A 22409-nucleotide genomic window follows, 5' to 3' on the forward strand; every position below is an offset into this window, starting at 1 on the left:
CAGGTTCTTCAGTTGTCTCTGCTTAGCTAGAGTCCTCTGCCAGGGCCTGTCTGCCCAAGATTCAGTGCTTGTTCACTCTGTATTCTTGTGACATCACCCAGTGTGCCCACTGACAACATCTGCCAGGTTTGATCTTCCGCCCCCATGTGTACGCTGACAATGATCTCTGCAGTTCTGCCCAGATCATACCCAAGGTGTCCCATCTGTCTCTGCATAGCTAGAATGAATCTTTGCTAGAGTTTGCACCAGGCAGTGGGGTACAGAGAACAGGGCAAGGGTGTTTGCCCCTTTGGACTGGGAAGTGCAGCAAGGCAGCAGCCACCAGTGCAAGTATCTCTCTCCTCCTTGATTGTTAGCAAGCCAGCATGTGTGCACTCCTTGCAAGCAGAGTCTAGGCTTCTCCAGTCCTTCTGTCTCAGTGGATTTTCCAGCAGGTAAGTGGGCTCCCTAGGGAAGCCAGTGAGGACCTTCTCTTCCTTACAGATCCTTTCCATGGGTGCCGGTCCTGACCTGATGTGCTTTTTTTTTCTGTCCTACCCAGTTTTGTGGAGATCTTTCTTGCAGTTTTGGTTGTTAGGAGATCTTCTGCCAGTTTTCAGTTAGTCTTCTGTGAGACTTGTTCCACATGTAGATGTATTTTTGATGTATTTGTGAGGGAAGGTGAGCTCCACATCCTCCGACTCTGTTATCTTGATCCCTCTCCAAAATCTGTAACAGATTATTTTAAGCTAATAACTTCTTATCTTCTATTGCATACAAAACCTCTACCCTTTTACTATCCCTCCATATTTTATGTTTTTGATGTCACAATTTACATCTCTTTATATTCTGTTTCTACTAACAAATTATTGTTGCCATAACTGTTTTTAATACATTTTGCCCTTTAACATTTATGCTAGAGGTAAGTGGTTAACACATCACCTTATTACAATATTAACATATTCTGAACCTGACTATATACTTGCCTTTACCAGTGTGTTGGATATTTTCATATGTTTTCATTTTACTAATTAAAGGCCTTTCATTTCGGCTTTAAGAACTTTTCAGTATTTCTTGTGAGACAGATCTTGTGATGACGAACTTCCTCAGCTTTTGTTTGTTTGGGAAAAGCTTTATCTTGCATTCATTTTGAAGGACAAATTACCCGGGTAAAGTGTTCTTGGCTGACAGGTTTTTTTTTTCTTGCAGCACTTTGAATATATCTCCCTTGGCCTACTCTCCCCTGGCCTGCAAAGTTTTTCCTAGAAATCCACTGTTAGCCTTATGGTGTTTCCCTTTTTGAGAGAATTTTTTTCTCTTGCTGCTTTTAAAATTGTCTTTTTTGTCTTTATTTTTATACACTTCCATCTTAATGGTCTTGGAAAAGATCATTTGAGATTGAAATCTTGGGATGACCTGTTAGCTTCATGAACTTTGATGTCAAATCTCTCCCCAGGTTTGGGAAACTCTCAGCTATTACACATTTTTAATAAGCCTCTGCCTCTTTCTCCCCATCTTTTCCTTATGGGACTCCAATGATGCATAGATTGTTTCTCTTAATGGTGTCCTATAGATCTCATAGGCTTTTGTCATTCCTTTTCATTCTTTTTGCTCTTCTGACTAGATAATTTCAAAAGATCTGTCTTTGAGTTCACTGATTATTTTTTCTGCTTGTTCCAGTCTGCTGTTGAAGCTCTCTTATAAATTCTTCACTGCAGTCATTGTATTCCTCAGCGCCACAATTTGTTTCTTCCTTATGTTTTCTATCTCTTTGTTGAACTTCTCATTTTGTTCTAGTATTGTTTTTCTAATTTCATTAAATTGCTTGTCTTTGTTCTCTCATGGTTCTCTGAGCATCTTTAGAACCCTATTTTGAATTCTTTGTCAGGCTATTCGTATATATATATCCATTTCCTTGGGGGTCATTGCTGGAGTTTACTGTGTTCCTTAAGTGGTGTCATGTTTCCCCGATTCTTCATGGTCCCTGTAGCTTGTGTAGGTGTCTGCACATTTGAAGAAGCAGTCACCACTTCCAGATGTCACAGACTGACTTCATTAAGAAAAGACCTTCACCTGTGGTTGTGCATGCTGGAGCGTGCTGTGACTGCAGGTCTAGTGGTGTGGGGTGCCATGTGCAGGGGCAAGTGGTGGCTCTGGATCCAGTGGGGCATGTTTCATCAGCTCAGGCCACTGGGGTCCAAAACATCAAGAATTGCATTGTTTTTACCAAATGCTGCAGGGTGACCAGGGTGACTGCAAGGGCTATGATCGTCCTCAGCAGTGCCTCCAGGTCCAGTAGCTAGGGACCTAAGCAGGCAGCTCTGGTGGCCCAAGCCAGTACTGTGCACATGCTCAGCTGCAGTGGGTTTTAGGTGCCTGTGTACTGACAGGGGATGTTTTTGATAAACTTCATACTTTCTGAACTTTAGGCACATTTGCCTGTCAGGATTTATAGTACTTACTTTCAGTGGCTTTCTCATATAACAGATTGAACATATAAAATATTATTTTCATTATACGGTCTCAGAAACTCACTGCATGCACATTTACTGATTCCCCAAACATCTTCATTTTATTTTGTACCTAATAATGTACTAAACACTATGCACAAATGAAAACACAGTCCTGAGTCATTGACTTTTAGAGATTATATGATTTTAAAAATACAGATATCTTTAAAGTGACAATAATTACTTTCTAAAAAACAGATAACTAAACATACAAGTGAATGTTGCTCCTTTCAGAAAATTTACACTGAAAGGCTGATAAATGAAGCATTTGCAGTGCTAATGGATAAATTTGGTTTTGACATAAATTAAAACATATAAACTCTATAGAATTCTTTTTTGGGGGGACCATGCTGTGTGGCATGCAGGATTTTAGTTCCCTGACCAGGGATTGAACCTGCATCCCCTGCATTGGAAGCACAGAGTCTTAACCACTGGACCACCAGGGAAGTCCCTAAACTCTATAGACTTTTTAATGTGCATTGATCATGTCAAATTTTTAAAGAACATTAATCATGCAACTTTGGCTATGTGAGCTTACAGTATTATTAAGAAAGTATATAGATTCATGCCCCTCAGCCTTTTGTTGACAACACATGAGGATCAATAATTATATTTAATTATTGACATGAGCTTCTTTTTGACATTTAGCATTTAATCATTTATGTATCTGTGATGGAATATAAAGAGAATATTCAAAGATTTATAAACATGTATGTTGAAAGTAGACTATTCAAACTAATATTTAGCATGCTGTTTACTAAAATATGATTTCTCTTTTTCCCAACAGAAATTTCACTAACAATTTAACCCAGGTAAAACTTTTTAAAGTTTTTGTATATCCTTCATAGATTACTACTATATTATTTCCATCTTATTTCCATATTTACTAGAAGAGGAATTTTCTAAACTAATTTTCAATAAAATTTGCTTAGAGCAGTGGTTACTCAAGTTATAGACTAAGATCCCCTAGGTCTTCACAGACCTTTTTAGAAGGTCCACGAGGTCTGTGCTTTTCCAGCTACATATCTGTGTGAGGATAGATTTCCCTCCATATACTTCCACCAAAATAACATATACCAACAGCTTGAATGTAAGAGCACCGATGATAAGCCAGCTCTCTTCTATTAAAGCAGATATTAAAGAGATTTTACAATGTAAAATGTAAAACAACCAATCTTCTTACTATTTTTTATCTTGGAAAATAATTTTTTTCATAAAAATATGTTAGTTAATGTTAATATGTAATAGGTTTATCATAAATTTTAAAATAAATTAATAAATATCTTTAAGTATTCTCAATTTTAATTTGTTATATGGTAATAAATATTGATAGAGCTAACCCACATAAAACAAAAGCTCTGTGGGATTCTCAATAATTTTTAAGCCTATGAAGGGGTTTTGAGATCCAAAAGTTTTGACATCTGGATTGGAGGCTGATTAGAAGTATGACAGAGAGATATATTCAAAAATTTGAAAATTGAAATAAGGTGGTAATATTTGGAAACTTAAGCTCTATAAATATTTTCATTTTCTCAACGTAGTGATTTAATGGAAAGAAGAGGCAGAAAAATAAGAAGAAGAAATAAACTTCCTGTATTGGATCAAGATGGTTGAATGAGCTCATGTGTTCATATGTATCCCTATCCCAGTCCCAGCTGACATTATAGGATTATTTATTAAGTCTCTAACTACAACAATGCAAAAAAAGGAAGAAAGTATTATCAGTGGATAAGGAATTTTAAGACAGAAAATAGAGAGAAACTTCTAAAAGTAGAATACCTATTACAGACCCAGATAATGCAGAATAGCCTCCATCTCACTCAAAACATATAGAAATGCCTTTACAAAATACCTGTGTATAATACTAGTGTAGACTTTTACATTAATATTGGTAGGCTTGTGTATAGAATTTAAAAGCAAGTAAAGGACTTTCCTAGTTGTCAGAAGTAACTAAAGAACTAAACCCCAGAGTTAGAGAAGAATGAATTCTGAAGTAAGGTAATTAGAAAGAATATAAGCCCTAGTAGACAAAGGGTGATGTTTCAACATGTGTATGGGAATAGAAGATGAAGCCTCCAACCTACGGGAGAGGGAGGAGCTGAAACTAACCTCCCTACATGAAGCTAGGATTTATGAAAGGTCTGTAAAATGAGAACTAGTAAGGGTTCACTCACTGTCTTAGAGTAATTGCAAATAAATGATACATCCTTTTGAGGGCCGTAAATGGACAAGGAGTTACCTTCAAAGAGTTTCAGGTGGATTCCCAAGTTAAACACCTCTTAAGAGGTTGGGGAACCTAGAGCCGAGTGGTAAACACAAAAATGCAAGCAGTGAAACACATAGGGCCCAGGCAGAGGTGATTATAAAATCCATTTCATAACCAAGGGTATAGGACTCTCATAGAAAACAAACCCTCTGAAAATAATCTCAAAATAAAAGGTATAAACCACAAAAAAGACAAAACTGCCTGGAATAGACACACACATAAAAATGGAGAAAGTTCATACTTTTCAAAACTAAAGATGAGAACCATCTGAAAGATTATTAACTCCATATTCTGAATGCTCACAAAGATAAAAGAAGGGATAAAAACAAAGAAAACAAGAATAAGGATTATGCATAATTGTACATTAAAAAGTATCCTATATAAATGTCTTAAGATGAAAAAATAGGCATCTAAAAACAAAAATTCAGGTTAAATAGAAGACTAGATACATTTGAGAAAATTGCAGAATTAGTGATTTGGAATGGGAATCATGCAGAATGTAGAACATAAAAATGAAAAGATGGAAAAGCGTCTATGAACTATGAACCTGCAGCCTGCGAAAAGGAGACCCCAAACACAGTAAGTTAAACAAAATGAGAAGACAGAGAAATATGCAGCAGATGAAGGAGCAAGGTAAAAACCCACCAGACCAAACGAATGAGGAGGAAATAGGCAGTCTACCTGAAAAAGAATTCAGAGTAATGATAGTAAAGATGATCCCAAATCTCAGAAATAGAATGGAGAAAATACAAGAAACATTTAACAAGGAACTAGAAGAACTACAGAGCAAACAATGATGAACAACACAATAATGAAATTAAAAATACTATACAAGGAATCAATACCAGAATAACTGAGGGAGAAGAATGGATAAGTGAGCTGGAAGACAAAATGGTGGAAATGAATACTGAGGAGCAGAATAAAGAAAAAACAATGAAAAGAATTGAAGAGAATCTCAGAGACCTCTGGGACAACACTAAACGCACCAACATTCAAATTATATGGGTCCCAGAAGAAGAAGAGAAAAAGAAAGGGACTGAGAAAATATTTGACGAGATTATAGTTGAAAACTTCCCTAACATGGGAAAGGAAATAGTCAAGTCCTGGAAGCGCAGAGATCCCATACAGGGTAAATCCAAGGAGAAACAAACCAAGACACATATTAATCAAACGATCAAAAATTAAATACAAAGAAAAATATTAAAAAGCAGCAATGGAAAAGCAACAAATAACATAAAAGGGAAACCCCATAAGGTTAACAGCTGATCTTTCAGCAGAAACTCTGCAAGCCAGAAGGGAGTGTCAGGACATATTTAAAGTGATGAAAGGGAAAAACCTGAAAGCAAGATTACTCTAGCCAGCAAGGATCTCATTCAAATTCAATGGAGAAATCAAAAGCTTTACAGACAATCATAAGTTAAGACAATTCACCACCAAACCGGCTTTACAACAAATGCTAAAGACACTTCTCTAGGCAGGAAACACAAGAAGAAACAGACCTACAAAACCAAACCCAAAACAATTTAAAAAATAGTAATATGAACATACATATTGATAACTACCTTAAATGTAAATGGATAAAATGCCCCCACCAAAAGACATAGACTGGCTGAATGGATACAAAAGCAAGACCCATATATATGCTGTCTACAAGAGACCCACTTCATACCTAGGGACACATATAGACTGAAAGTGAGGGAATGGAAAAAGATATTGCATGCAAATGGAAATCAAAAGAAAGCTGGAGTAGCAAAACTCATATCAGACAAAATACACTTTAAAATAAAGACTATTACAAGAGACAATGAAGGAAACTACATAATGATCAAAGGATCAATCCAAGAGGAAGATATAACAATTGTAAATATTTATGCACCCAACATAGGAGCACTTCAATACATAAGGCAAATGCTAACAGCCATAAAAGTGGAAATTGACAGTAACACAATAATAGTAGGGGACGTTAACACGCCACTTACACCAATGGACAGATCATCCAAACAGAAAATAAATAAGGAAACACAAGCTTTAAATGACACATTAGACCAGATGGGCTTAATTGATATTTATAGGACATTCCATCCAAAAACAACAGTTCTCAAGTGCACATGGAACATTCTCCAGGATCATATCTTGAGTCACAAATCAAGCCTCGGTAAATTAAAGAAAATTGAAATTGTATCAAGTATCTTTTCTGACCACAGCACTATGAGACTAGATATCAATTACAGAAAAAAAAAAAACTGTAAAAAATACAAACACACAGAGGCTAAACAATATGCTACTAAATAACCAAAAGATCACTGAGGAAATCAAAAAATACCTAGAAACAAATGACACTGAAAACACGATGACCCACAATCTATGGGATGCAGCAAAAGCAGTTCTAAGAGGGAAGTTTATAGCAATGCAATCCTATCTCAAGAAACAAGAGAAATCTCAAACAACCTAATCTTACACATAAAGCAATTAGAGAAATAACAACAACAACAACAAAAAAGCACAAAGTTAGCAGAAGGAAAGAAATCATAAAGATCAGATCAGAAATAAATGAAAAAGAGATGAAGGAAACAATAGCAAAGATCAATAAAACTAAAAGTTGGTTCTTTGAAAGATAACCAAAATTGATAAGCCATTAGCCAGACTCATCAAGAAAAATAGGGAGATGACTCAAATCAACAGAATTAGAAATGAAAAAGAACTAACAACTGACACTGCAGAAATACAAAGGATCATGAGAGACTACTACAAGCAACTCTATGCTAATAAAATGGACAACCTGGAAGAAATGGACAAATTCTTCGAAAACTACAACCTTCCAAGACTGAACCAGGAAGAAATAGAAAATATGAACAGACCAATCACTAGCACTGAAATTGAAACTGTGATTAAAAATCTTCCAACAAAGAAAAGCCCAGGACCAGATGGCTTCACAGGTGAATTCTAGCAGACATTTAGAGAAGAGCTAACACCTATCCTTCTCAAACTCTTCCAAAATATAATGGAGGGAGGAATACTCCCAAACTTGTTCTATGAGGCCACCATCACCCTGATACCAACACCAGACAAAGATGTCACAAAGAAAGAAAACTACAGGCTAATTTCACTGATGAACATAGATGAAAAAATCCTCAACAAAATACGAGAAAACAGAATCCAGCAACATATTAAAAGGATCATACACCATGATCAAGTGGGGTTTATCCCAGGAATGCAAGGATTCTTCAATATATGCAAATCAATCAATGTGATACACCATATTAACAAATTGAAGGATAAAAACCAAATGATAATCTCAATAGATGCAGAAAAAGCTTTCAACAGAATTCAACACCCATTTATGATAAAAACTCTCCAGAAAGTGGGCATAGAGGGAACCTACCTCAACATAATAAAGGCCATATACGACAAACCCACAGCAAGCATCATACTCAATGGTGAAAAACTGAAATCATTTCCTCTAAGATCAGGAAAAAGACAAGGGTGCCCACTCTCACCACTATTATCCAACATACTTTTGGAAATTCTAGCCACAGCAGTCAGAGAAGAAAAAGAAATTAAAGGAATACAAATCCGAAAAGGAGAAGTAAAGCTGTCACTGTTTGCAGATGACATGATACTATATATAGAGAATCCTAAAGATGCTACCAGAAAACTACTAGAGCTAATCAATGAATTTGGTAAAGTAGCAGGATACAAAATTAATGTACAGAAATCTCTTGCATTCCTATACACTAACAACGAAAAATCTGAAAGAGAAATTAAGGAAACAATCCCAGTTAACATTGCAACAAAAAGAATAAAATACATAGGAATAAACCTACCTAAGGAGACAAAAGACCTGTATGCAGAAAACTGTAAGACACTGATGAAAGAAATCAAAGACGGTACAAACAGATCAAGAGATATTCCATGTTCTTGGATTGGAAGAATAAACATTGTGAAAATGACTGTACTACCCAAAGCAATCTGCAGATTCAATGCAATCTCTATCAAACTACCAATGTCATTTTTCACAGAACAAGAACAAAAAATTTCACAATTTGTATGGAAACACAAAAGACCCCAAACAGCCAAAGCAATTCTGAGAAAGAAAACGGAGTGGGAAGAATCAGACTCCCTGACTTCAGACTATACTACAAAGCTACAGTAATCAAGACACTATGGTACTGGCACAAAAACAGAAATATAGATCAATGGAACAGGATAGAAACCCAGAGGTAAACCTATGCACATATGGTCACTTTATCTTTGTTGAAGGAGGCAAGAATGTACAATGGAGAAAGGACAACCTCTTCAATAAGTGGAGCTGCGAAAACTGGTCAGCTACATGTAAAAGAATGAAATTAGAGCACTTCCTACCACGATACACAAAAATAAACTCAAAATGGACTAAAGACCTAAAAGTAAGGCCAGACACTATAAAACTCTTAGAGGAAAACATAGGCAGAACACCCTATGATATAAATCACAGCAAGATCCTTTTGACCCATCTCCGTGAGTAATGGAAATAAAAGCAAAAATAAACAGATGGGACCTAATGAAACTTAAAAGCTTTTGCATAGCAAAGGAAACCATAAACAAGACAAAAAGACAACCCTCAGAATGGGAGGAAATATTTGCAAACAAAGCAAGTGACAAAAGGATTAATCTCCAAATATATAAGCAGCTCATGCAGCTCAATATCAAAAAAACAAACAACCCAATCCAAAAATGGGCAGAAGACCTAAATAGACATTTCTCCAAAGAAGATATACAGTTTGCCAACAAACACATGAAAGGATGCTCAACATCACTAATCAGAGAAATGCAACTCAAAACCACAATGAGGTATCATGTCACATGGGTCAGAATGGCCTTCATCAAAAAATCTACAAACAATTAATGCTGGAGAGGGTGTGGAGAAAAGGGAGCCCTCTTCCACTGTTGGTGGGAATGTAAATTGATACAGCCACCATGGAGAGCTGTATGAAGGTTCCTTAAAAAAGTAAAAATAGAACTACCATATTACCCAGCAATCCCACTACTGGGCATATACCCTGAGAAAACCATAATTCAAAAGAGACGTGTACCATAATGTTCACTGCCACACTATTTACAATAGCCAGGACATGGAAGCAACCTAAGTGTCCATCGACAGATGAATGGATAAAGAAGATGTGGCACATATATACAATGGAATATTACTCAGCCATAAAAAGAAATGAAATTGAGTTATTTGTAGTGAGGTGGATGGACCTAGAGCCTGTCATCCAGAGTGAAGTAAGTCAGAAAGAGAAAAACAAATACCATATGCTAACACATATATATGGAATCTAAGAAAAAAAAACGGTTCTGATGAACCTAGGGGCAGGACAGGAATAAAGATGCAGATGTAGAGAATGGACTTGAGGACAAGGGGAGGTAGGGTTGGGGAAGCTGGGACGAAGTGAGTAGCATTGACATATATACACTACCCAATGTAAAATAGATAGCTAATGGGAAGCAGCTGCATAGCACAGGGAAATCAGCTCCATGCTTTGTGACCACCTAGAGGGGTGGGATATGGAGGGTGGGAGGGAGGCTCAAGAGGGAGGGGAGGGCTTCCCTGGTGGCACAGTGGTTGAGAATCTGCCTGCCAATGCAGGGGACACAGGTTCGATCCCTGGTCTGGGAAGATCCCACATGCCGTGGAGCAACTGGGCCCGTGAGCCACAATTACTGAGCCTGCGCGTCTGGAGCCTGTGCTCTGCAACAAGAGAGGCCGCGATAGAGGCCCACGCACTGTGATGAAGAGTGGCCCCCTTGCCGCAACTAGAGAAAGCCCTCGCACAGAAACGAAGTCCCAACACAGCCATAAATAAATAAATAAAATTTTAAAAAAAGAGGAAGGGGATATGGGGATATATGTATACATATAGCTGTTGCACTTTGTTATACAGCGCAAACTAGCACAACATTGTAAAGCAATTACAGTCCAATAAAGATGTGAAAAAAAATTAAATACTCAACAACCATTTCTAATAAAAACACTAAGCAAAACAAGTTTAGAAGGAAACTACTTAATTCTAATAAAAAAATTTACTTCCCAAATAACTAACAATAATTGTTATAAATTATGAGATATTTCTAATTCAATTAAAATCAGGAACTGGACGGATATGCTCATAATCACCATTATTATTTAATATTGTCTTGAACATAATAGTGTAATAAAATAAGAAAAAGAAGTGTACAATATTTTAAATTCATAATAGCAGTACAGACTATAAAATACTTAAGAATAAATATAAGAAGACACAGAACCTGTATCAAGAACTAAACTCAAATTTTGTTGAATGGCTTAAAAAAGATGTTTTTTAAAGTTTCTAACTGGACACCAGAGTCCAATTTTTGATTGAAAAAATATGTTAAAATTTATATGGAATGATATAGTAAACTAAGCTGTCTTCTTGGAAGAAAACAAAAGTAGAATCCTTGCTTACACCACATACAAAAGAGAAAAATTCCCTTGGCATATAAGACAAATGTAAAGCAGAAAACCCTGGACGGATTGCAGGAGAATCTTGAAGCTGTACTATATGGAATCAAGGGAAATCTTATTCAAGATTGGAAACCAGAATCTATGAATAAAAGGTAGTCATAATTGAAAATGTGAAAATTAAAAACTTTATCACAGTAGTGCCATAAACAAAGTCAACTTAAACAACAAGTAGTTATGAAAAAATTTTACAACATAGATGACACTACACAGCTAATATCCCTAGTGTTGAAAAGAGATGGAGGGACGTAAATTTTGAGAAATGATTCTACGATATCTTACACATACTTGACAACTTATACTCAAGAGTATAAGTATATACTCTTAGTATATACTTAGCAATTCTACTCCAGTAGAATAAGTATAAGTGTATACTGAAGAGAAACTCTTGCACTCATGCCTCAAGAGACATTTTCAAAAATGCTGGGGGGTGGGATGAATTGGGAGTTTGGGATTGACATATATACACTACTATGTATAAAATAGATAACTAATGAGAACCCACTGTATAGCACAGGGAACTCTACTTGGTGCTCTGTGGTGACCTAAATGGGAAGGAAGTCCAAAAAAGAGGGGATATATATATATATATATATATATATATGTATGGCTGATTCACTTTGCTGTACAGCAGAAACTGACACAGCAGTGTAAAGCAACTATACTCCAATAAAACAAAAACAGAAACAAAAATGCTCATAGTAGAATTGCTCATAAAATTCATCCGTCCCAAACAGAAAGAATCCAAATGCCCATTAACAGAAAAATGGAAAAATTGTGGTATTTTCACATAATGGAATTTTAAATAGTAATGAAAACGAATGAGCTCAGTTATGAGCAATAACATGAATAAATCCTAGTTACATAATCTTGAAAGAAAAAAAAAAGCAGGCCCTAGGGGGTTATGTGTGGGCTGATCAAGTTCAAAAAACTATCGTTATATTAATGAAAAATAAACACAGAATTCAGGAAAGTGAGTACCTCTGGGCAGAAACAGAGAACCTGAAAAGGGAGGAATATATAAGTAAATGAAAGATTTGTAAGGTTCTAGGTCTCGAGTTGGATGGTGGGTTCCTGGTTTTCATTTTACTAATTTAAAATTTAAATAATTGCATAAAAGAGGGTCATGCCAATAACGATAGTGTGTCATGGACTGAGGATTGTGATTATTCTAATTCTGTGTCTGTATACCTAAAGTCCAAACAAAACAAAGAGCTCTTACAAATGATAAGAATATGGTAAGTGCCAATAGAAGAATGTAAAGAAGCTATGTACACAAAAGCAAATCTAAGAAACATGAAAAGATGCTGAGCTTCATTTCATCTCAAGAAAATTCAAATTAAATTAACAATGAAATGTCACACTCATCACACTAGTAAAACTTGAACAAGGGAAAATAGCTATTGCTAGAGGGGATCTGGGCAAAAGGGTACACTCAAACTTTGCTGGTGGAAAGTGTGAGGAGTTAGAGCCTTATTCACATTTTTGGAGCGCAATATGGAAACATCTATTAAAATTAAAAATATATATACCATTTGGATCAATAATCCCACTCCTGGGAATATACTCCACAGAAATAAAACCTCTAGTATATACGGCTCTATGGAAAAGGATCTATATTTTGCAGCATTGTAATAGTGGTAAAGCAAAACAAAACAAAACAAAACTGGAGCCACAGTAAATCTCCATTATTAGAGACATTGATCTGTAAATTACAGTATAAGCACATCATAGAATATTGTTCAGGCATTAAAAGAGTTGACACTGGGGAATTTCAATGATGTATACTTGTGTGAAAAAAAGGGAGAATGTGGAAAGTGTGTATAATGTGATCCAATTTTCTTTTTAAAAAAAAATGTCTTAAGATGCCTCTTTTAAAAAATACATGTACGCATGTATTTGTGTATATCTCTGCAAATGCATAGCATGGAGAAAAATAACAAAAAGTAAATACTAGCTGTTAACTCAAATTACATAGGTTGAGAGAAGATTACTATAGGTAAAGGGAATATAAAAGGGAGGGAAGGAGGGAGGGAGGAAGGGTAGCCATATATAGGGACAATATACAATCTAAGGCAAATAGATTTAATAGGATAAAGAGGGATGCCACGTAATTATAAAAGTAATAAAGTTTTCATATGTACATATATGTCTATGTAACCACCACACAGATCAAGATATAGAACATATAGAACATTCTTTACGTTAAAAACTTCTACAAATTAATAAATAAAAGACTTAACAGCCCAATAGAAAATGAGCGAAGGAAATGAGCAAGTAGTTCACCAGAAGGGAAATAGAAATAGGACTTGAATATATGGAAAGATGCTCAAACTTTCTCATGATAAAAGAAATGCAGATTAAAACTACATCAACATACCATTTTTCATCCATCGACTGACAATATCCAAATGTATGACAACACATCATGTTGGGAAGGCTGTGAAGAAAGAAGAGATCTCATACATTGCTGGTGAGAAGGTATATTGTTGCAACTGCTATGGAGAACAATTCAGCAGTATCTACAAAAATTACAGATGCGTATACTCTATGACTCAACAATTCCACTTTTAGGAATACTCAAAAGTACGAAATAATATATGTTCAGAGTTGCTCATTATAACTTTGTAATGACAAAGGATATAAACAAATATTTATTAGTAGGTTACTTGTTAAATTATGGTTCCTCCATAATTTGTAATAATATGTAAAATAATATGAAAGATTAATGAGAATAAAGATCTCTAAGATACAACTTTAAGTGAAGAATATAATGTTCAAAAATGCATTTAGCACACTAGCATTTATATAAAAAGGAGAAAAATAACACTGGTTATGCACAAAAATTTTATAGAAATACAAAAAAACTTACCAATAGTAGTTACTTGCAGGGTATAGTAGACTTGTGGGAACTGAGTGATGAAGTACAGGGTGGGAGAGAATTTTCACTGTATTTTTAATATAATTTATTTTTATAATAGAATAAATTGTCTATTCAAGAAGAAAACAATAAAAAGAATTAGATCTACATCTATTGAAATGGCTATGGTGTATTAAGTGACAAAAGCACATTATAAATAACATGAATAGTGTAATCTCATTTTTGTAAAAAGTGTATGAGTGTGTGGGGAGGCTGCTGTGTCTGTGGGTGCAGAAAAAGACATATAAGCATTCATACAAAATTTTAACATTAGTTACCTCAGGAGTGTAGAGGATGTTATTAATTCTTTGGACTGTTTCTCTTGTTAAAAACAGCACATATTACTTTTGATATTTTTAACTGAGATATTCGAAATTTTAAAAACAAATGAAAACATTTTTATGGTTATGTTTTGCCACAACTAAAAATAAAATTTGTCCAAAGTGTCAAGAAATGCAACCACATTTTATTTTGTAGGTTATCGTTACATGGATATACGATCCAGAAAACGCAGACCCTAGTGAATTGCTATGGAATGCAAATGAACCTTCCCTAGTAGGTGGAAACATTATTATTATCATAGATAAAATAATATGCTACATTTCTTTTTTAAGGGCTGTGAATAATTTATATTAAGCAGCCTAGAACTAGATACATTTTAATTATCCATTAAATTTAGTTTAGTCATTATAGTGATTTTGAACTTGTGCTCGATTTCTACAATTATAAATCTTTCTTTAGAATTCTTACTGAGCATTCTCCGTATTTTCTATGACTTCATTATTCATAAAGAGGCTGACCGTTAAAATGCTTTAAAAGTGTTTCTTGAGCATCTATGTTGAAGTCATCCTTCAAAAATCTGTCTAGTCCTTTATTGAATCCTTTACCACTTGAGACTAATGATTTTCCTAAAAGTGCAGCCCAGTGAATAAATAAGTCCTTTCTTTTATCTGTTACAAATTTATCTCTTTCAAGATTCAAGTTCTGTCTTCTGTTACAATCAAAATGTATAGAAGAGAAACGTAAAATGAGAAGTTTTAGTTTCTTATGGGATTCTTTATGTCTTAATGAGTCAAGATATGATTTTTTAATAGCATGCTGTCATGCCTCATGGTAATCAAATTCACAAGAGATGGACTGATAAATTAAAATGACAACCAATCGATTAATTGTTTTATTTGGCAATCAACGTTCGAGGGAATAAAATAAATTAATGGTAATTAAATACTTTAAGTATTACTGTTACTTAATTTCTAATCTTTTAAGTGAAAATATGCACAATTTAACATTATTTAGTTCATGCATACCTAATACTTTGCTTTTTTTCTTTTAAATTTCCATGTTTATTCATGATCATATCATTTCCTTAAAACATTTCTCCATTACAAACAACATAGACTCTTTTTTTTTCCTCAATTCATGCATTTATTCATCCTTTTAATCTATACATTTTTATTGTGGGAAAATATACATAATATAAAATCTACCATTTTAAACATTCTTACAAGTACAATTCAGAGACATTAAGTACATTTCCTTTTTAAAAATTTTTATTGAAATATAGTTGATTTACAATGTTATGTTAGTTTCAGGTGTACAGTAAAGTGATTTAAAAATATATATATATTTATTTTTTTCTCCATTTGGTAACCATAAGTTTGTTTTATATATCTGTGAGTCTATTTCTGTTTTGTGTATAAGTTCAGTGTATCACTTTTTTTATACTTCCCATATAAGCAATAGCATATTATATTTTTCTTTCTCTGTCTGACTTACTTCACTTAGTATGATAATCTCTAGGTCCATCCATGTTGCTGCACATGGCATTATTTCATTCTTTTTTATGGCTGACTAATATTCCATTGTGTATAAATACCACATCTTCTTATCCATTTGTCTGTCAATGGACACATGGTGTTTCCATGTCATGGGTATTGTAAATAGTGCTGCTATGAATATTTGAGTGTATATATGTGTGTGTGTGTATATATATATATATATATATATTTGGTTTTTTTTTTTATGTTGAGGTAGGTTCCCTCTATGCCCACTTTCTGGAGAGTTTTTGTCATAAATGGGTGTTGAATTTTCTCAAAAGCTTTTTCTGCATCTATTGAGATGATCATATGGTTTTTCTTCTTTAATTTGTTAATATGGTGTATCACATTGATTGATTTGTGTATATTGAAGAATCCTTGCATCCCTGGGATAAATCCCACTTGATCATGGTGTATGATCCTTTTAATGTGTTGTTGGATTCTGTTTGCTAGTATTTTGTTGAGGATTTTTGCATCTATATTCATCAGTGATATTGGTCTGTAATATTTTTTTTTTGTAGTATCTGTCTGGTTTTAGTATCAGGGTGATGGTGGCCTCATAGAATGAGTTTGGGAGTTTTCCATCCTCTGCAATTTTTTGGAAGAGTTTGAGAAGGATGGGTGTTAGCTCTTCTCTAAATGTTTGATGGAATTCACCTGTGAAGCCATCTGGTCCTGGACTTTTGTTTGTTGGAAGATTTTTAATCACAGTTTCAATTTCATTACTTGTGATTGGTCTGTTCATATTTTCTATTTCTTCCTGGTTCAGTCTTGGAAGGTTATCCCTTTCTAAGAATTTGTCCATTTCTTCCAGGTTGTCCATTTTATTGGCATAGAGTTGCTTGTAGTAGTCTCTTAGGATGCTTTGTATTTCTGCGGTGTCTGTTGTAACTTCTCCTTTTTCATGTCTAATTTTATTGATTTGAGTCCTCTCCCTCTTTTTCTTGATGAGTCTGGGTAATGGTTTATCAATTTTGTTTATCTTCTCAGAGAACCAGCTTTTAGTTTTATTGATCTTTGCTATTGTTTTCTTTGTTTCTATTTCATTTATTTCTGCTCTGATCTTTATGATTTCTCTTCTTCTGCTAACTTTGGGTTTTGTTGGTTCTTCTTTCTCTAGTTCCTTTAGGTGTAAGGTTAGATTGTTTATTTGAGATTTTTCTTGTTTCTTCAGGTAGGCTTGTATAGCTATAAACTTCCCTCTTAGAACTGCTTTTGCTGCATCCCATAGGTTTTGGATCATCGTGTTTTCATTTTCATTTGTCTCTAGGTGTTTTTTGATTTCCTCTTTGATTTCTTCAGTGATCTCTTGGTTATTTAGTAACGTATTGTTTAGCCTCCATGTCTTTGTGGTTTTTACGGTTTTTCCCCTGTAATTGATTTCTAATCTCATAGCGTGTGGTCAGAAAAGATGCTTGATATGATTTCACTTTTCTTAAATTTACTGAGGCTTGATTTATGACCCAAGATGTGATCTATCCTGGAGAATGTTCCGTGCGCACTTGAGAAGAAAGTGTAATCTGCTGTTTTTGGATAGAATGTCCTATAAATATCAATTAAATCTGTCTGGTCTGTTGTGTCCTTTAAAGCTTGTGTTTCCTTATTAATTTTCTCTTTGGATGATCTGTCCATTGGTGTAAGTGAGGTGTTAAAGTGCCCCACTATTATTGTGTTACTGTCGATTTCCTCTTTTATAGCTGTTAGCAGTTGCCTTATGTATTGAGGTGCTCCTATTTTGGGTGCATATATATTTATAATTGTTATAATTATAATTTATAATTGTTATATATTCTTGATCATTATGTAGTGTCCTTCCTTGTCTCTTGTAACGTTCTTTATTTTAAAGTCTATTGTATCTGATATGAGTATTGCTACCCCAGCTTCGTTTTGATTTCCATTTCCATGGAATATCTTTTTCCATCCCCTCACTTTCAGTATGTATGTGCCCCTAGGTCTGAAGTGGGTCTCTTGTAGACAGCATATATATGGGTCTTGTTTTTGTATCCATTCAGTGAGCCTGTGTCTTTTGGTTGGAGCATTTAATCCATTCACGTTTAAGGTAATTATCGATATGTATGTTCCTATGACCATTTTCTTAATTGTTTTGGGTTTGTTTTTGTAGGTCCTTTTCTTCTCTTGTGTTTCCCACTTAGAGAAGTTCCTTTAGCATTTGTTGTGGAGCTGGTTTTGTGGTGCTGAAATCTCTTAGCTTTTGCTTGTCTGTAAAGCTTTTGATTTCTCTGTCGAGTCTGAATGAGATCCTTACCAGGTAGAGTAATCTTGGTTGTATGTTCTTCCCTTTCATCACTCTAAATATGTCATGCCACTCCCTTCTGGCTTGTAGAGTTTCTGCTGAGAAATCAGCTGTTAACCTTATGGGAGTTCCCTTGTATGTTATTTGCCATTTTTCCCTTGCTGCTTTCCATAATTTTTCTTTGTCTTTAATTTTTGCCAGTTTGATTACTGTGTGCCTCGTTGTGTTTCTCCTTGGGTTTATCCTGTATGGGACTCTCTGAGCTTCCTGGACTTGGGTGGCTATTTCCTTTCCCATGTTAGGGAAGTTTTCTACTATAATCTCTTCAAATATTTTCTTGGGTCCTTTCTCTCTCTCTTCTCCTTCTGGGACCCCTGTAATGTGAATGTTGTTGCGTTTAATGTTGTCCCAGAGGTCTCTTAGGGTGTTTTCTTTTCTTTTCATTCTTTTCTCTTTATTTTGTTCCACAGCAGTGAATTCCACCATTTTGTCTTCCAGGTCACTTATCCATTCTTCTGCCTCAGTTATTCTGCTATTGATTCCTTCTTGTGTATTTTTCATTTCAGTTATTGTATTGTTCATCTCTGTTTCTTCTTTAATTCTTCTATCTCTTTGTTAAATATTTCTTACATCGTCTCAATCATTGCCTCCATTCTTTTTCCAAGGTCCTGGATCAGCTTCACTATCATTATTCTGAAATCTTTTTCTGGAAGGTTGCCTATCTCCACTTCATTTAGTTGTTTTTCTGGGGTTTTATCTTGTTCCTTCATCTGGTACATAGCCCTGTGCCTTTTCATCTTGTCTCTCTTTCTGTGAATGTGGTTTTTTTCTCATGTATCTTTTTGAATTATAGTTTTCTCCAGATATATACCCAGGAGTGGGATTGCTGGATCATTTTGTAGCTCTATTTTTAGTTTTTTAATGAACCCCTGTACTGTTCTCCATAGTGGCTGCACTGATTTACATTCCCACCAACAGTGTAGGAGGGTTCCTTTTTCTTCACACCCTCTCCAGCATTTATTATTTGTAGACTTTTTAATGATGGCCATTCTGACTGGTATGAGGTAATACTTCATTGTAGTTTTGATTTGCATTTCTCTAATAATTAGCGATGTTGAGCATCTTTTTGTGTGCCTGTTGGCCATCTGTATATCTTCTTTGGAGAAATGTCTATTTGGATCTTCTGCCCATTTTTTGATTAGGTTGTTTTTTTTGATATTGAGCTGTTTGAGCTGACAAACAACATAGACTCGAGTCTTAGACTATTAACATGGCACACAAAGCCCTGAGTATCCCATCTCTGCCACTCTTCTCTGGCCTAAGCTCTCCACATGTCCTGTCTCCAGCAGCTGCACTCTGCTGTCTCCCTTTACACATCTTCTCTTCCATGAGTCTGTGTCTCTGCTTATGCCATTCTCTCCACAGCAGCTGCCCATTCCCTTTCCTCATCTAGTCATATTTAAGTCTCAAGTCAGGTATCACTGCCTCTAAGATGCCTGCCGTGACCAAATCAGGATTTTTGTTACATGAGTGGTTTGAAGGGATTATTGTAATATTGCAGTTTTGATAAATCATTAACAAAATAGCTCTGGCAAAATATAAATTGTCTGTTTGGGCTTTTATCAGCCAATAGATAATGTGCCTAACAGACACCCACATCCTAATTCTACCTCTGACTCTTCATTCTTCATTCTCTTCCCTAACTCCTAACCATCCCTGACTTTGAACTCAAAATAATCCCTTACGTTTAACTCATTTCTGTACTTTATTTCACCTTTGAACCTCAACCCACTTCTGTCTCACATCCCTATCTGAGCCTTACCCTTTCCCCAACACCCACACCAGGGAAAAGAGAACCAGCAGTAGCGTGTGACTCAGGGATGGGGTACAGGATAACTTATTTGTACATGTGGTTAAATAACTATTAAAAGGCTCAGGGTTTTAGTTTATTTGAGGTTTTTTTCCTTCACCATTTTAACTATGAATTACATCATAAAGAAAAAAACATAAAAGCTAAGTATCCAGTTTAGTGAATAATAATAAATAACCATATAACCACTATCAAGTGATGAAACACTAACAGTAGTACAGAAGGTCCCCATATTTTCCACCTCCATGAACATAATTTCTCCCTCCAGAGTAGAGGTGCTTGTATGGACATAATCCTTCCCTTCCCCTAGAGGTAACCATTATTCTGAATATTTTGTGATAATAATTACTCTGCTTTTCTCTTTAGTTTACTGCATGATTCCTAAACAATGCGGTTTATTGGGTTTTATTTTTGTTTTTCTACTTTAAATAAATTGAATCATGCTTTATATACACTGCATATTGCTTTTTATTTTTGATCATAATTATATAAGATTTATCCATGTTATATGTACCTATAGTTTGCTCATTTTCTTTGCTGTATGTTATTCATTGTTTCAACACAACACACATTTTTTTTTAAATTTTTATTTATTATTTATTTATTATGTTTATTTTTGGCTGTGTTGGGTCTTCGTTTCTGTGTGAGGGCTTTCTCCAGTTGCGGCGAGTGGGAGCCACTCTTCATCGCGGTACACGGGCCTCTCACTATCGCGGCCTCTCTTGTTGCGGAGCACAGGCTCAGTAGTTGTGGCTCATGGGCCCAGTTGCTCCGCGGCATGTGGGATCTTCCCAGACCAGGGCTTGAACCCGTGTCCGCTGCCTTGGCAGGCAGATTCTCAACCACTGCGCCACCAGGGAAGCCCACAACACACAGTTTTTATCCATTCTAGAGTCAATAAATTTGGGGTTGGGTTTTGTTTTGTTTTGTTTTTAGTGAGTGTTGGTTTCTTTTTTCAGCTTTATTGAAATATAATTGATATTTAGCATTGTGTAAGTTTAAAGTATACATATGTTGATTTAATATACTTATATATTGTGAAATGATTACCTTAGTAGAGTTTTTAAGACCTCCATCACCTCACACAGTTATATTTTCTTTTTTGTGGTAAGAACATTTAAGACCTACTCTTTAAGCAACTTTCAGGTACTTTGATAGAATATTGTTAACTATTTTCACTATGCTATAAATTAGATCCCCAGAACCTATTCATCTTATAATTGGAAATTTGTACCCTTTGACCAACATCTCCCCATTTCACCCACTGCTCAGCCGCTTGTAACCACCATTCTACTCTTTCTATGAATTCAGCATTCTTAGATTCCACATGAAAGTGAGATCATACTGTATTTGTCTTTCTCTGTCTGACTTATTTCACTTAACATTTTTACATATCACATCTTCTTTATCCAATCACCCACTGACGGACAGTTAGGTTTTTCCATATCTTGGCTATTGTAAACAATGCTGCAATAAGCATGAGAGTGAAGGTATCTCTTCGATAGATGTCCTGTTTTCTTTTCCTTTGGATATACACCCAGAAGTGGGATTGCTGGATCACATGATAGTTCTATTTTAAATGTTTGAGGACCTTCCATACTGTTTTCCGTAATTTCTGTACCAACTTACATTCCCACCAAGAGTGCACAAGAGTTCCCTTCTCTCCATATCCTTGTCAACATTTGTTCTTTCTTGTCTTTTTGATAATAGCCATCCTAAGTGGTGTGAGATGCTATCTTACTGTGGTTTTGACTTGCATTCCCCTTATAATTAGTGATGTTGAGCACATTTTCATGTACCTTTTGGCCATTTGTATGTCTTCTTTGGGAAAATGCCTATTAATTCCTCCTCCCATTTTTCAATCAGATTGTTTTCTTTTTTTTTTTTTTTAATTAATTTATTTTTATGGCTGTGTTGGGTCTTCGTTTCTGTGCAAGGGCTTTCTCTAGTTGTGGCAAGCGGGGGCCACTCTTCATCGCGGTGCACGGGCCTCTCAGTATCGTGGCCTCTCTTGTTGCGGAGCACAGGCTCCAGACGCGCAGGCTCAGTAATTGTGGCTCACGGGCCCAGCTGCTCCGCGGCATGTGGGATCTTCCCAGACCAGGGCTCGAACCCGTGTCCCCTGCATTGGCAGGCAGATTCTCAACCACTGCGCCACCAGGGAAGCCCAGATTGTTTTCTTTTTTTGCTGTTGAGTTGTATATGTTCCTTCCATACTTTGCATATAAACCCTTTATCAGATGTATGACTTGCAAATATTTTCTCCCTTTCCA

The 22409-nt window shown here is 35.5% G+C and overlaps 1 protein-coding gene across 1 annotated transcript in view; it reads left to right on the plus strand.

The window, feature by feature from the left end:
- The window catches only part of CATSPERE (catsper channel auxiliary subunit epsilon), a 271733-nt gene that overhangs the window by 58906 nt on the left and 190418 nt on the right, over positions 1–22409 (plus strand). Inside the window, exons 6-7 of the mRNA XM_068538508.1 lie at positions 3277–3301; positions 14673–14750. Coding sequence (XP_068394609.1) covers positions 3277–3301; positions 14673–14750 — 103 coding nt within the window. The remainder of the gene's footprint in view (positions 1–3276; positions 3302–14672; positions 14751–22409) is intronic.

The sequence above is a fragment of the Eschrichtius robustus genome, chromosome 3, assembly GCF_028021215.1.
Source record: "Eschrichtius robustus isolate mEscRob2 chromosome 3, mEscRob2.pri, whole genome shotgun sequence".
NCBI lineage: Eukaryota > Metazoa > Chordata > Mammalia > Artiodactyla > Eschrichtiidae > Eschrichtius > Eschrichtius robustus.